Below are 14,817 nucleotides of genomic sequence, written 5' to 3'. Positions count from 1 at the left end.
GTATACTATGTTTTGTAGGGTTGCCATAAGTGGCCGATTTTTGGCCGGTCCGAACGGTTTTTCTCTTGCAAAGCCAGTGGCCGGTCAATTCGGCAAAAAAAGCCGGTTGAGCAAGATCCTTAAGTCAGTTAACAGTCGTGAACAATATACTGGTTTCAAACCAGTTACTTTAAGTTGACTAGTGCTACTACAAGTCCCACAAAAATTTTCAAAATGCGGTCGCCAGAAGATTTGTAATTTATTATGAGCTGATGATTTAACTCAGATGGCCCAGCCCAGTTAGCTTTGGGGTACGATGCTGGTCTAACAAGCCAGTCGTATGTTCGAATTACGGCTGGGAGGTGCTGCTATAGTCAGTATAGGATCGTTGCACTAGCCCCGTAATTGTCCTGTACTCTAAGAACCGTCTGCGACCGTCTTCATACTTTTTTGTAAAATAATTTTTAAACCCAATAGAAAAAACTTCAATTTCAACATTTCCTAGTGTGATACACCAAATTAACCAGTTTATTTTCATTCCCTAAAAGAAACCAACTGAAACCCATTCGTTGATATATTTAGGTACCCTATCATTGTAACCATGGTGATGAGCAAATTTATTTTATCGATCAATTTTTGGATATTGGTAGCATAGCTAAGATAATTTTATTGTGATATGGCTGATCTCGATTACCCAGGTATTTTAAACTAAGCTAGTCTTCTTTAGACAAATGCATCACTAGGAACAAGAATTATTTGAAGCGAAAAACACTAATCTGTTATGTTGTTTCTATACCAGACATAAACCCAGAAAATGAGTTAGAAAAGCGCATTGCAGATGCTTTTCTTATTTTCGATCATCACGGCAATAAAACAGTGGATGTGCGGGAAATTGGCACTATTCTTAGATTTCTTGGTTTGTATTAAAATTATACCTGATTTACCCCTTCTAATATCATAATATACGAGAGATTAATTCAAAGTTTTCTTATCTCTAGGTTGTGTTCCAACGGAAGCTGATGTCAATGAAGTAATTTCGGCCACCGAATTTGAAGATTCTAATGGCACGGTTCATCTATCCAAATTTCTACCGTATGTCAGCCAGTTGATCGCAGAACACAAGTATTTACTGGTATTGAAAATGACTGCGCAGGTTGTTTAATCTACTTCCTTTTAGATTAGAACCAGCTCCCCCAGAAAAACTATTAAAAGCGTTCCGCGTTTTGGATCAGGAAGGAAAAGGTTTTGTTGATCGCGATTATATGACAAAATTAATTACGGAAGAGGGAGAACCATTCTCTGCAGAGGAACTAGAAGAAATGATGGCCGTTGCTGTCGATATGACTACCGACAAAATTGCATACGAAAACTATTTAAATCAACTTTTGGTAAGCTATAATGTTACGAACCAATGTGACCTTATTTCAGCATTCATTATCTTGATAGTACGAGCCTCAAGACTCAATTTATGCGTTAGCTGATAGCCTTCGAAATCAAATTAAACGAAAGACTATTTTTAAATTCTACAGAAGATAATCACATTCGGTATTTTGATTTTCTATATTTACAGGTTGACTTTTAAACAAAACACAATGAATAATACATTTTAAATATAACTAGCAAATTATTTGTTTTATTGAGTCGACATTCATTTTATAACAGCGGTAGCTGCATAGTGGAATATTAGTTTTTGAACAGTTATAACGTTTAATATTGTTACAATTCGGGATACCACATAAAATCGGTTTGGGTACCTTTTTTTCTGTTCGCGGTTCTAACGGAAAATTAACATTCGGTGGAAGTGAAATAGTACTACCTTCAACCGTGTTGATATAAGTGATCACTGGATGTTGAGCTTTCACTGGTCTGTTTTTAATGGCTTTTACTGATTTGGAGTCTTGTTTCTTAAGCAAACGTTCCATCGTTTTTTTCTTATCCTTTTCCCGTTTCTCGTCAGCCATTTGTTTGCGTTTTTGAGATTTTAATTGTGCCTTTTGTATGGCTTCTGCTGTTAGAACTTTTTCTTTATAACCAGTTGGCAAGGCCATCAACAGTTCACCACCCGGAGCCATAGTATCCTTATCCGAATTGCGTTCATACATAGCTCTTTGTCGCGCGGTCATTAGTTTAGGATCTTTCGGTTTAATCTTTTTTAACTCATCATCTACTTCCTCTAATTTGCCCGACTCTATAGCGTCCAACCAGCGTTCTTCTTCGCTAGATGTTCCACTATCTTTTCCCTTCCCTTTCTTCTTTTTGGCAGATTTTGTTAATGATGTATTTTTTCCATGAAATGAAATCTTTGTTAGTGAATTTCCTGAGGAAGGAGTTAGTGGAACTATCGAAGATGATGCTGCAGAAACATTAGGAGAAGTAGGAGCCTCGGCTTCAATTTCTGATATAATCTCTGGTTCTATATCTGCTTCCATATATTCTACTTCTTCCATAACTTCAACAGTTTGTTCTACTTCATCTGGTACGAAATCGTATGAGGAATCGTAGACTTGAGATTGTGTTTTACTCTTTTTGTGTTTTTTATGTTTTTTGTGCTTTTTGTGGAAGAAATTCTGGCCATCACCATCTGAAAACTCTGGGTTATTCACGTTCAGTTTATTAAATATCTTAATATTTATTGTTACCTGCTCGTTCGTTGTAGCTTTCCTTCTTTTTACCCATTGTTTTAAAGAGTATTTTATAATTTTATTTAGAGTAATAGTTTATTGAACATGTACTAAACGTATGCTTTTGCTATTGAATAATAACAATAAAAATAAATAACATTGTTTTTTATTAGTGATGGGAAAGTTTTCGAGCTCACTCAATCTTATATAACGATAATATAGAATTATATCGATAATATTAAAGAATTATTTACAGCATAGGTAGAGTGACTATATACAGAGTGGCGACAATGTCAAAATTGGAAATTGGAATGATAATTATCTGTCAGTGTCATTCCAATCGAGCAGACGACCTATCCAACGCGTATGCAGGAAAGAGAAAGAAAAACCTTGGAAAAACCGCATTGCATTACATTTGGGATGACTTGTCGCCACTCTGTATACAGTCACTCTAAGCATAGGGTGCCTAACAAGAAAGTGACGACATCACGCAGAAAAATCATGATAGAAACAACAATCTGTTGTTGAGTTCAACTGATATTGCGGAGTTTCCACCTATTTAGAGTCCCACGCGAAAATTATTAGCGTGGTTATTTTCTGCGTTTACCACAAATGCTTGTAATTTAGCAATTTGAACCATCAGTTTTTCGTTATTGCCTCCCCACTGCACCCCTCCTTGCTTAACAAGCATAGTTTCAGAGTATTTAGTAAGTACAGGATAATTATTATTAAAAACAAATTTGCGTAGGACTTGTAAAATTGCTGCAAGGTACAATAATAACTTTTTTATTATATAATTAAAAAACTTACATTGTTGTGACTAGCTTCTTTTGTGACTAAATAAGCTCACACAATACAGGCCGCTTACGGCGATGATTTCTAGTATCTAAAATCAATAAAAGGTAATGTTTGTAAAATCATCTGTGTCTAAATATAAGCAGAATGTCAAACAATACCTCATTTTTGAAGTAAATGTTTCAAATTGAAATGCTAACAGTTGACAATAAAAATTGAGTCAAAACGAAACATACAATAAGCTGCTGATATTGGCAAAATCACGTAACCAAACCAGGCACAGGTTTGCACCTTTGGCAACGTTGCTGGTTTTTTAAAACATATGCAGGGTTACCAAATCGACAGAATTTCAGACGGCAAGACTTTATATTGTCCGTTTTTTTGGTAACAAAACGCGCTGCTCACTTTTTTGACTGCTTGAAATCGTCGCAAAAAGAATCTGCGTGGCTATATGTGAGTTATAAGTATACATTATGCTTGTCTAGCACCTAAGCTATTGATTTACATGACAAAATAAACGATATTTGCCCTCGCGACGATTCTGGCGACGGTTTCGACTGCGACGGTTATAATTCATCGCGTACGAAAGGGTGAGAAATTGACAATATCTTTATAGGGTTTTAACGTGCATGCTCTGAAACAAAAACCATGGTATCTCGCACAATTTTGCAGAAAACGCATGCTTTTTGTAAGTACCATGAAAAAGCTATTCAAATTTACCATGATTCTAGTACAAGTAATATATTCTCAGATAATTTTACCACCTTTCATGGTCATGTCTAGTAATTTTGACTACGATTCTGTTATTTTTGTTATGTATCGGGGTAACGCCGAAAGAGACGCATAGTAATTTTGACCAGAACACTGCTTAAGCTAAACAGAAATCTTTTCTGCAAAAATTCACTGGAGTGTCCTCTTAATTTTACCCTCCAATATGGTAACAATTACCATGATTCTTGTTTCAGTGTGTGACCTTGGATCATCTCTCTCATTCAGAGCTGCCACAAATACAGATATTTGTCCATGCATAAATTTGGGACCCATCGATTATTTCAGTTGCTGTGATTTCTGGCTCTACTAATGTTCCTGAATTTTAAAGTATATAGTCCATAAACTATTTATGTTATTTAAAAGATTAGATCGAGAAAATTAAATACTCCGGAGAAAACGGTAGGGTCCCAAATTTATGCATGCACAAATATCTGTATTTATGGCAGCTCTGCTCTCATTATCGATTATCGATAAATATCGGGATGGGAAAAATAAAAATCGATAATTTTCAGCAAGTGAGTTGTGAGCTGGTGAGATATTAAATAATGAAAATCATGAAAATAAACACAAAACTATGCTGTAAAATTTGTCCAACCCGCACCGTGCCGTGACCGAAATTATGTGTTTGACTTTTATATATTTCCTCAGTTCTCAAGAGTTGAAGCAGTTGAAGTACAAATAATGGATCTCAGTGAAGATGTTCTTGAAATTCGTGATTATTTATACGTCGGTTTTGATAGATTTCGATTTATATCCTGTCGAAGTTGCTGCCGGTTTACACCGTTTCTTTTTTATTTACCTCCAAATGAAAAACTTAATTGCCTATTATCGAGCTCGGTAAGCAAACATGTTCTAATAACGTTTCGTGTATGTTTTAAATTACTGTCTTCCAGAATGACCAATTGCTATTTTGTGCCGAATGTCTTCCCACGTCAGATGAACTGGCAAAATATTATACATCCACTGACAGCGGTGCATTTTTCAATGCTCGCGTAGTTGAGCTACTGAAAGGATATAAATATTCAAACCCTTATTATCGGATGTTTGCCCTCACTAATCGTGTGTTGATAACTACCGAAACTATTATAGAAAACATACTAGTCGAATTGGAGAAAATGGTTGGTGTGACAAATGTAAAAAGAATGCATGATATATTTTCCGATGTGCATTATGTTCCTAATAAAAAATATTCGGGATTGCAAGAGATTAACAAAATTATTTGTGCTAAGGTCTTAGAGATTCAGCAGTACTATAGTCAAAAGTCGGATTCCGTTATACCTGTGGAGGAGAATAGTTCTGTCAATAAGAGGATGGAAATAGAACCATCTATGTCTGGCACAGGTAATACTTAAATTTTTCATATTATCGAAATATGTAGTGATTGCTTTCCAGCACGAGTGGATGAAACTGAAAATTGCAACGAAACTATTGTCTACAGTGAAGGTCTTATTGTTGCGGCAGATCGGAGGTTCAAATTAACTATATTGAGCGCAGATACTGATTACGCTTGTGACATATGCTTGCTATCAGAAAAAAATGCCCTAAAATATGGAGATTTTATCGAGAAACGACAAACTAAAACATTGCTTCGATGCCATTATTTTTGCTTACTCTCAGGAACACTGATTATTCAGCAAGGGTGCGACACATCCGGCATCTTGGGATTTTTGGTCAAAGATATTATAGATTCATTTGAAAAATATCGTGATAAGGTCTGTGATTATTGCAAGCGCTCTTCGGCCCCTATAAAATGTGCTGAAAATAGGTGCCAGCGATGGTTTCACTACATATGTGGTTACAAACATGGCTGTTTGACTCAATTCATTGCAGAACATTTGTCTTTTTGTCACGAACATCAGCCCATCTATGTAGAGAAGCCCCACGGAAGTAGTACGCAATGCTGGATTTGTTGGGATTATTTGCCACCATATAAACCTATTTCAACATTTTTTGCTATCTGTCCACCCGAAAAGTCCGCAAATGATCAGAGTTTCGAATATACCTGGTATCACAGAAAATGTATACAAAGAGCTGCCTTCGAGTCCGGATATTATTTCAAATGCCCAAATTGTTATGAGAGCAAAGATTTCATAAAGCATGCTCAATTGCATGGCATATTTGTTCCAATGAGAGACGCTAGCTGGGAACTGGAGAAGGATGCTTATAAGGACATTCACCAAAATAAATGCACAGCTAATAATTGCAGAGTGCCGAAAGGATCAACGAAGAAACTTCAGCTCATTGGTTGCAAAGCTTGTGGTGGTGGAACTATGCATATCGAATGCGCTGGTGTGAAAACAGTCGACGAATACGTTTGTTCCTACTGTATGGATGCTACGTTCATAAAACTGTTCTGAATTTTATTAGAAGATTATAGAATAAATTCAGGATATTCTGAATAACTCCTTTTATGCTTTTTTCAAATTGACGCACGCGGCAGAAATTGAACCTTATTGTACATCCTTTGATGTTAATAATCTAGTGCACTTGTGCACCGAGACCTAAACAGCAGGTGTGGCACCAATCCTTCAAGATCATGTTGGAAAAATCAGGCATTTTTTTAAAGACGAATTTGTTTCTATATGCAAAAAATTATCAAATCGCGGAAAGGTTAACAAAACTAGACTACCGGGTTGCATTACGATAAAGGTAACGTACAGACTAACAGTCGTAACACTGACGCCTCGTTCCATCGCCAACAAAGACGATCATTTAAAATTTCCACTCAAGTCGAGACTCACAGTCTTATTTTTCTGTATTCCGACGGATCGATTTGTCGAAAGAAAGTGGATGGTAACTTTCATTCATCCAGCAAAATCAAATGTGTGAAACAAAGCGTTCGAAATACGCTTTTTACGCGAAGGATATGTTCCGCATCAATCAAAACCGCGTAAATTCGGAAAATCGGATAAAACCGCGTAAATTCTGAAATTCATTTAAAAAACCGCGTAAATTTCAAAATATGCGCAAAAAAATCTTGTGAATTCCAAAACCACGCGTAAATTTAGACTTATAGAGCACATCCGCTTAAATTCCAAAAATCGCGTAAAAATAGTTGCGTAAAAACAAACTGTTTTATAAAAAGCGACTTCAGTGTAGTTCGAACGAAATTAAGATTCGTCGGAATACAGAACGAGGGTGTTAAACAGGGGTTGCGCAAGAACTCGCGCTACCGCTTCTACCGCTACTATCTATAATCAGCCGTTGCGTGACATTGTGGTGCCTTTGGCGAAGATCCGATTTAGTACCCTTCGTGTCCTATGTCAATATGCATTCTGAATGAAATGCTCTCATTTTTACGCTTTTCACGAGTTACACAAGTCGTATAGCATCTCCTTATCTAGTACTTCGTTAAACTTATGGATAGTACTTTAATGAAATTCAGTCCCTTTTTGGCGTCCCCAAGAGCTGGCGCCCTTAGACGAGGTCAGTCTGGCAAACCGAGCGCTACAACGCTGCTCAATGTTACTTGGGTCCTTTTGAAAAAGTATCCGAGAGCTCTCTCTAAATTATTAAATTAAATGCATTAAATGCTGAATGACCCTTTGGGTTAAAACCACTCTAAAAGAAAAAATGCAGCGAGTTACGCATATATATATATACATGAAATAATATAGTTAAAAAAATATGTTCCTTTCCGACTAAAGAGGTACACTGAGGCAAATTTCCGTATATTGTTTATGTGTAAAACTACATATTTTTTTGCAATTTGATCGGAATTCAGGAAAAGAATTTACAGGCATCGTCGAATTTGCTGGATCCATTGCTGAAAAATCTGATGAGCTTCCAGTAGCTATAAGGAAGCGTTGGTGTTTATGACAACTCGAGTCGATAAGTCGGAAAACATCAATCGGACATTTTTTGATTGATTCGCTCTATCCAGACCAGAAAGCTTCCCTTTTTTGTATATCTGCTGCTAATAAGTTGGGACCAAATCTAAAAGCTGGAGAGAATTTAATCTCTTTTTTCCTCACCCAAGGACGTCCCACATCAAATTGCACCGCAGAAGAAACGCTGTAGAAAATTGCCGTTCCTTTTCAAACTTTCAGACAACAAAATATATCCCATTAGTAAGCTTTTGGCATATTTATTTGATTTAGCTTCAATTCAACCGTATGTTCGTACCTTACGCTTAACTCCACTCAAAAAGTTTTGTACAACCTGGCTGCAGCTTCATCTGTACGAAAACCCACTTTTTCTTCATGTCTTTCTCAGATTTGACCTCCATGGGATTCCGTAATGTCTGCTTGATGATAGCCTACTGTGTTACCTGACTCACTGCGAATATGCGTATTATTGAAATAAACCGTAACCATACGTTTTATTCGTTTATAACGCATATGCAGTTAATATCGATAACAAACGATTTTTTATAAGTTGTGCTTTTGTTATTGCATTTAATTTGTAAAAAGTTGCATAAATAACAATTCAGTTTCACAATACAATTATTGCGTACGCATATTCGCAGTGAGTCAGGTAACACAATAGCTGCTAAAAATTATTCAAATCAGGGTACGGTTTGAAAGAATAATAGTTTAAAAAAATAAAATAAAATAAAAACAATATCCAAAATCTCTGTGGACTTTATATATTTGGAATGTATTTGAACTGATTGATCGATGTTAAACAAGCTTACAATAAAATTACAACAACACTGAATAACTTGAGGTATACAAATATTGATTTCGAAGACTGTGAAAAAACTGCATGATTTACAGGAATAATAAATAACATTTTCGATATTTTTTGAGTAAAAAATCACACAGTACAGGTAAAGGTTTCGAGAAACCAATGGGTAAAGAGAACTTCAACGAATACTATAAACTATTTGAAAATGATGTAAAAATTATAAAATCGATTCAGATTGAACAAATGAGATCTGAGGGGAAAGTCTGGTGTCCAATATTAAATACTATCAACAAAACCGACTTTTTGGATATCTTCGTCGTTATCCAGAGTTTTAGAGGACTGGTGAGTATGTTTGGGTACAGGAGAATAATATTTAATAATATTTTAATATTTAAAGATAGAATTAACAAAAGGGCGAATGTTGCAAGCGTAAACAAACCGAGTGAGGGTTGATTTTCCTATGCTGGTCCAGCAAAAAGTAACTCTCACTCGTTTTGTTTACATTTGCGACATTCGCCCTTTTGTTAATTCTATCTAGATTTAATAATATTTCACATCGCTATAAATTCTGCCTTTCTGCTACCATTTACTGAGACTACGTGACCGTAAGATGTCTTTTTCTAAAATTTATGTTCAGACGACTGCCATGAAATAATGAAAGATTTTGAACACTAATAACTCGGCCAGTTCTCACCGACTTTCAATGGTTTATATACCAATCGCTTCATAAAAGATGTAACGATTGTATGATAATTGATATAACATTGGGTTTCAATTGAAAACGTAAAGCGGAAAAAAAAAACAAAAAAATTTTAAATCGAGCAAAAAAATATGCGTTTTAAGCTTAAAGTTAAACGTGAAAATCAGATCTAAGCTTGCTTTTCATATACACTTCTTTTTTTTCATGCAAAAACCTATAAAAAGAGCGACAATAACGAAAACAAATTTGTTTGCCGATTTTCGAAAATTCCATTGTTTAAATTTTCATTTCTGTTCCGTGTGCTATTAACTTCTCTCGTACACTCAATTTTCGAGTTTTTTAAGCTGTAGAGCCCACAGACAATTGATTTTATAAAAAAAATGTAACTGATAACCTGCAAATAATTTTTTTGCTCCCCGATTTTTCAAGCCAATTTCAAAGAGGGGGGGGGGATGACAAAAGCTTTAAAAATATTTGCAATAGCCTTATTTTATTGATTGCCTACCAATTGGCTCAATTGTTGCTATCTCCATACCTTGAAGGGATAGCACTTGACTGGAATACGCGAATACAACACATGCACTGAACGTGATTCCATCAAAAAATAGGTAATATTTGAAAAATCTCAAGTCTTGAGTCACGAACGCAGATTTGAAGCTAGGCGAATTATGTTCCGTTATTTAAAGTACTTAAATTCTAGAATCCTTAGATAGTTGATGAATCGAATTGTAGCATGTAATTCGACCTATGGTGCTCAAACTTGGGTTATTTATATGAGCGAATTTGGAAAAATCCCCGAATCTGGTGAAAAATATTGAATGATAAAAAAGTTACAGTGATTTTAATGAATTTTGCGGTGTAGGAATTTTGCGATTCAACGCAATTGTGTCGTATAAACAGCAACTAGGTATATATCGGTTGCATATTTGAGTTTAATTAGTTTATTTTTGTTCACATATCTCCCACTCCCATATATGCGGTGCTTAAAAATAACAAAATAACTCTAGCGCCATCCTAAAGTTTTGCGGTTTCAGGAAACAAGGTAAATGTAACACACACGAGCATCATGAAAAAATTTTCTAGCTATTTTTCCTTGATTGCTAAAAAATTTTATTCTGTGATACTTTTATTCAAGACATGAATGTTAAAAGTATACGATGTTCAAGAAAATCGGAAAATCTCCTTTGAAGTTCTGAGTGAATGCAAGAGACATAATATCATGGAACCTGGGATCCTTCTGCCTAAACCTGTACAATAATTTAAGAATGTGTATCCTTCTGTTAAGGCCAAGAACACGCCAGTGGTCGTGATTCTCAGGTCTTAATGATTACCCCTATTGTTATTAGGAAGGTTTTACGGACTAACGCTCCATAATACTGTGATATGACATTTTGTGGTTCGAAGTGCGGAACGGTCATTCAGTTTATCACTGCAGCCATCTACAACTGTAAACTCTGGTTGATTCCAACATATTTTTTTGGACATATTGAGAAAATGAATTGAAACTTCGTATAGGTATATTGAAAACTTTTGCTTCTGAATTACAACTCTACATTACATTAGTTTGGCTGGTAGTACAACGCCACTACAAGAACCGAATCCAATCCTAAGATCGTCATTATGACAAAAACCACGAATTATAACTTCATCATAGTCTTGTATAAACTTCCTTGACTCTCCGCCAAGGAGATTAATTGCTTTTGTACCTTTCCAGCTCAATTCCAACATAGATCCAAACGAATCGGATGAATCTCCACTTATGGTTCCCGAAGCCATGAGGTCACCTGGTCTGAGATTGCAACCAGTCACCGTGTGGTGAGCAATCTGCTGCAAAGCTGTCCAGTACAGGTTCCGATAGTTGGAACGGCATACTGTCGTGGCAACACCCTTAGCAGCTATGTGGGAGACAGAAGAATGATAAATAATAAAAATTCAGAAAACACGTCTAGCCGGCGGAAAACCAGTTTGTTGTCAAGCGAGAAAAAGTAAACAAAATTCTTACGTTTGATATCCACTTCCAGTTTTATGTCGAAGTTGAATTTCTGCTTGTGATTTAAATATGCAAATGGTTTTGGATCCTGTGGAAAGTTATCGACTTTGAATGGTTCCAGCGCTGCCACTGGTACTACCCAGGGAGATATAGTAGTTCCGAGATTTTTTGCTGTGAATGGCCCGAGTGGAACATACTCCCATTTCTGAATATCACGAGCACTCCAGTCGTTCATCAGGACAAATCCAAATACTCGTTTAGCTGCGTCATCTACAGTAACCCGCTCACCGAGTTCGGTTGGGGGACCTCCAACGAAGAAAGCCACTTCGAGCTCGAAATCGAATAAACGACACGGACCAAATGCTGGATCGGCACCGTCGACAGGAAGTGTTTGTCCAAGAGGTCTCCGAATAGGTGTTCCAGAAATCACTACTGAGCTTGCCCTACCGTGGTATCCCACCGGGAGATGTTTCCAATTCGGCATTAGAGCATTATCTTTTCCGCGAAACATTACACCTACGTTGGTGGCATGATGTATGGATGAATAAAAATCGGTATAATCTCCTATGTCAGCGGGTAAATGCATTGTTACCGAAGATAAAGGCACCAAAGCGGTCTGTTGCAACTCAGTGTTGTTATGGAGCTCGGATCCTTCTAGCAACAGATTTTGAGTTATATTACGTATCTCTTCCCAAGCCGCTGTGTCCAAAGACATGAGAGGGTTGAGAACTGGCGCAGATAGCACATCCTGCAGTAAACATTATAAAATTGGTATTGAAATATTTATTTTAATAAATCTCCCAAGCCGAATATGCCTGAAACGATCGGCGAAGACACTTACATGATATTTTGTTGGATAGAATTGTTTGACGGTCCCAAGGTCAAGCGTATGTTCACCTATGGCAACTCCAATTCTCTTTCTTGGCTGTAACATTTAAATAGTTGTTAGTGTTTTTCCAATATTAAAGTATTCTTTATTAAATGCTTACGTTTTCCTGCGTTGAAAAAATTCCGTAAGGTAGGTTTTGAATAGGAAAATCGCTATTCTGAGGAATTACAACAAAACTTTTCATTCTTAAGCATGCAATGATGATGATCTTTACAACAAATAAACGAGTGAGCCGATAATACTCCGGCGTAATATTTCAACAGGCAAATAAGCTGTTGCTAGCTTCGAGGCTCGATGGGTACTAAAAGCAATCTGACCATTCAGCCAAGTTTATGTGGCAGCCGGTTGTTGTTTGCTTACTGTGAATACATTAAGATAGCGTTTGCTTTAACACTGGTTTAGATTTTATAGTTCTGTATAGGTATTAAATGTGGTTGTTGATGTGCTTTGCCAAAACCTATGCTAACTCTTATTGGAGCATGTTAGAAATTAAATTTTAAATCAACCCAAAGTTATATGACAAATTCCAAAATTATTAAACCTGTTGAAAATTTTTATTCTTTACACATAATATTTTAACGTGGGGCCACGTATTGCGAGAAGGTAGGGTAGGGTGGCATACGAAAAAATATAAAAATGCGAGCGTCACTAATAGCCATTAGGTTTTTAATTTTTAAGTGTACGTTTTTGAAAAACTGACAAATTTCATTTCATGCCTAATTTTGATCATTTTCGGTATTTTTGTAAAGAAACCAATGTAATTTAAATTAGCTTGTCTACCAAAAATTTGGCAAAAAGGCTAACCATTTCTAATGGTTATACTAGACATGGGCATAGCGACGCACAATTTGCAAAAACGAGCTCGTATTTCCAAGAATTAGAAGCCGCTGCATTATGGGCAAAAACGAGCGAAAAAACAGACGCAATTATGATACGGCCTGCAGGCTGATAAAATATGGGTGATCTTATGTAAATTTTCCGGAGAATCTCGTGGTGCCCACCCCTTTCCTGTTTGCCATCGGGAAGTGCCCCACTTAACTCATTTTACCCGCCTTTTAACATATTTTTCCTCTAATTGAGCTATACCAAGCAAGTTTTCGAGAAAACAGAACTTGAAAACCTGATATTTTGTGTAAAAAAGTTCGCAGAATCGAATAGGGCTTATCCCATTTAGTTTAGAGCACAATAATTGTTTTGGTTTAACCCATTTCCTCCCAGCGTTGCGAAAACGCAACGCACTTTCATTCGATTCTAGAGAAGGCCCGGTTTAAGATATCAACTTGGACCCTGAGAAACAAAGGAAGGTTGGAAAAAAATCTAATCGACCTGTTTTTGCTCAAAGGTCAGATGTTACATGTAACATAATTACAGCTGTGACAAAACAACAGGTTTTGCTATTTTCAGACAGTTAAGCAAAAATGCTCATAAAATTCGATTTTACCTCTATTAACGCCTGACCTATCAATCAGTGTTAGTAAGAATCGGTTGCTTGCCAAAAAAAACTTTGTTTCATAATTTTGATTATTTTTGTAATTTTAAGATAGGTTTGAACCTTTGCGTTGCGAAAACGCAACGCTAGGAAGTAACAATATTCAAAATTTGCAACGGGAACGTTTTTTTCGTTCGTTCGTTGCGGTGTTTCATTTGATGCCGTTGCTTTTTAGTAAACAAATGAATGTAAATCTTACCTTTCGTTTATTTAAAATATTCCGGATACATTATAAAAGTTTACATAACATAGAATTCGCAGCTTCAAACACTGATGGCAGATGGAGAAGCCGTTGTGATAAGAGCGTAATAAAATTGTTAAAGTACCTTTGCCTCCGGAATATCTGGAGGAATTGAGTGATGGCAACGACAGTTTCATGGACCCAAATTTAATGCTACAACCTTTCTGAAACGTGTTGCTGGCATTTAACCAACTGCGATGATGCATTTAGCATTCAAACTGCATACACTCAACCCCCGCTAATATGAAAAACAGCTCGTTCAGATTGGGCGAGTTCATTTTTAATCTGAATATTTGGTAACTCTATTCATTTTCACACACGCGCAAGACGGGCACCCTATGAACTTGTTGTTTTGATTTGACGAAAACAAACGTTTTGAAAACATTTCAAACATGCGCGAATTCTAAAGGTTCGGTTTGTATAAGACGAAATTGGACCGGCAGTTTCGACTAAAATGGTCTATTTTGAGTGCTGGAGAGAGGTAAGTTGCATATGAGCTATATTGCCAAAGCTCCTGAACAAGAGGAAACGCATTAAGATTTTTTGCTTTTTTTTAATTTACCGGTCAACTTTAACGTCAACTTTGTATGACGCTTGATCGGTTTTTAATGTGAACGCATTCATACCACCGGGGTACAGATTAAAAATGTTCAGATTAAAGCAGGTCATACCAACGGGGGTACACGGTACTATGCGACTAGTGCAAAGTTGGT

The 14,817-nt window shown here is 36.4% G+C and overlaps 4 protein-coding genes across 4 annotated transcripts; 2 read left to right on the top strand and 2 right to left on the bottom strand.

Moving 5' to 3' along the window:
• Positions 1–655: 655 nt before the first annotated feature.
• On the top strand, positions 656–1,515 carry LOC128735020 (dynein regulatory complex protein 8). Its single transcript, XM_053829477.1, has 5 exons — positions 656–677; positions 779–895; positions 978–1,101; positions 1,157–1,367; positions 1,426–1,515. Exons 1-5 carry the CDS (start codon positions 656–658, stop codon positions 1,513–1,515), a joined length of 564 nt encoding a protein of 187 aa, XP_053685452.1.
• A 40-nt stretch (positions 1,516–1,555) lies between these two features.
• LOC128735018 (INO80 complex subunit B) lies at positions 1,556–2,721 on the bottom strand. The gene is made up of 2 exons (XM_053829475.1): positions 2,619–2,721; positions 1,556–2,560 (listed from the first exon to the last, which is right to left on the bottom strand). Exons 1-2 carry the CDS (start codon positions 2,653–2,655, stop codon positions 1,596–1,598), a joined length of 1,002 nt encoding a protein of 333 aa, XP_053685450.1. The 5' UTR covers positions 2,656–2,721; the 3' UTR covers positions 1,556–1,595.
• A 2,048-nt stretch (positions 2,722–4,769) lies between these two features.
• Positions 4,770–6,525, top strand: LOC128737321 (PHD finger protein 7-like). The gene is made up of 3 exons (XM_053831938.1): positions 4,770–5,003; positions 5,060–5,507; positions 5,559–6,525. Exons 1-3 carry the CDS (start codon positions 4,848–4,850, stop codon positions 6,521–6,523), a joined length of 1,569 nt encoding a protein of 522 aa, XP_053687913.1. The 5' UTR covers positions 4,770–4,847; the 3' UTR covers positions 6,524–6,525.
• Positions 6,526–11,016: 4,491 nt separating this feature from the next.
• Positions 11,017–12,626, bottom strand: LOC128737203 (fumarylacetoacetase). The gene is made up of 4 exons (XM_053831794.1): positions 12,475–12,626; positions 12,327–12,410; positions 11,498–12,233; positions 11,017–11,390 (listed from the first exon to the last, which is right to left on the bottom strand). Exons 1-4 carry the CDS (start codon positions 12,556–12,558, stop codon positions 11,050–11,052), a joined length of 1,245 nt encoding a protein of 414 aa, XP_053687769.1. The 5' UTR covers positions 12,559–12,626; the 3' UTR covers positions 11,017–11,049.
• Positions 12,627–14,817: the final 2,191 nt, after the last annotated feature.

Source organism: Sabethes cyaneus, chromosome 2, assembly GCF_943734655.1.
Source record: "Sabethes cyaneus chromosome 2, idSabCyanKW18_F2, whole genome shotgun sequence".
Taxonomy (NCBI): Eukaryota; Metazoa; Arthropoda; class Insecta; order Diptera; family Culicidae; genus Sabethes; species Sabethes cyaneus.
Note: the sequence above shows the minus strand (reverse complement) of the source record. Positions and strands in the feature narration are given on the sequence as shown.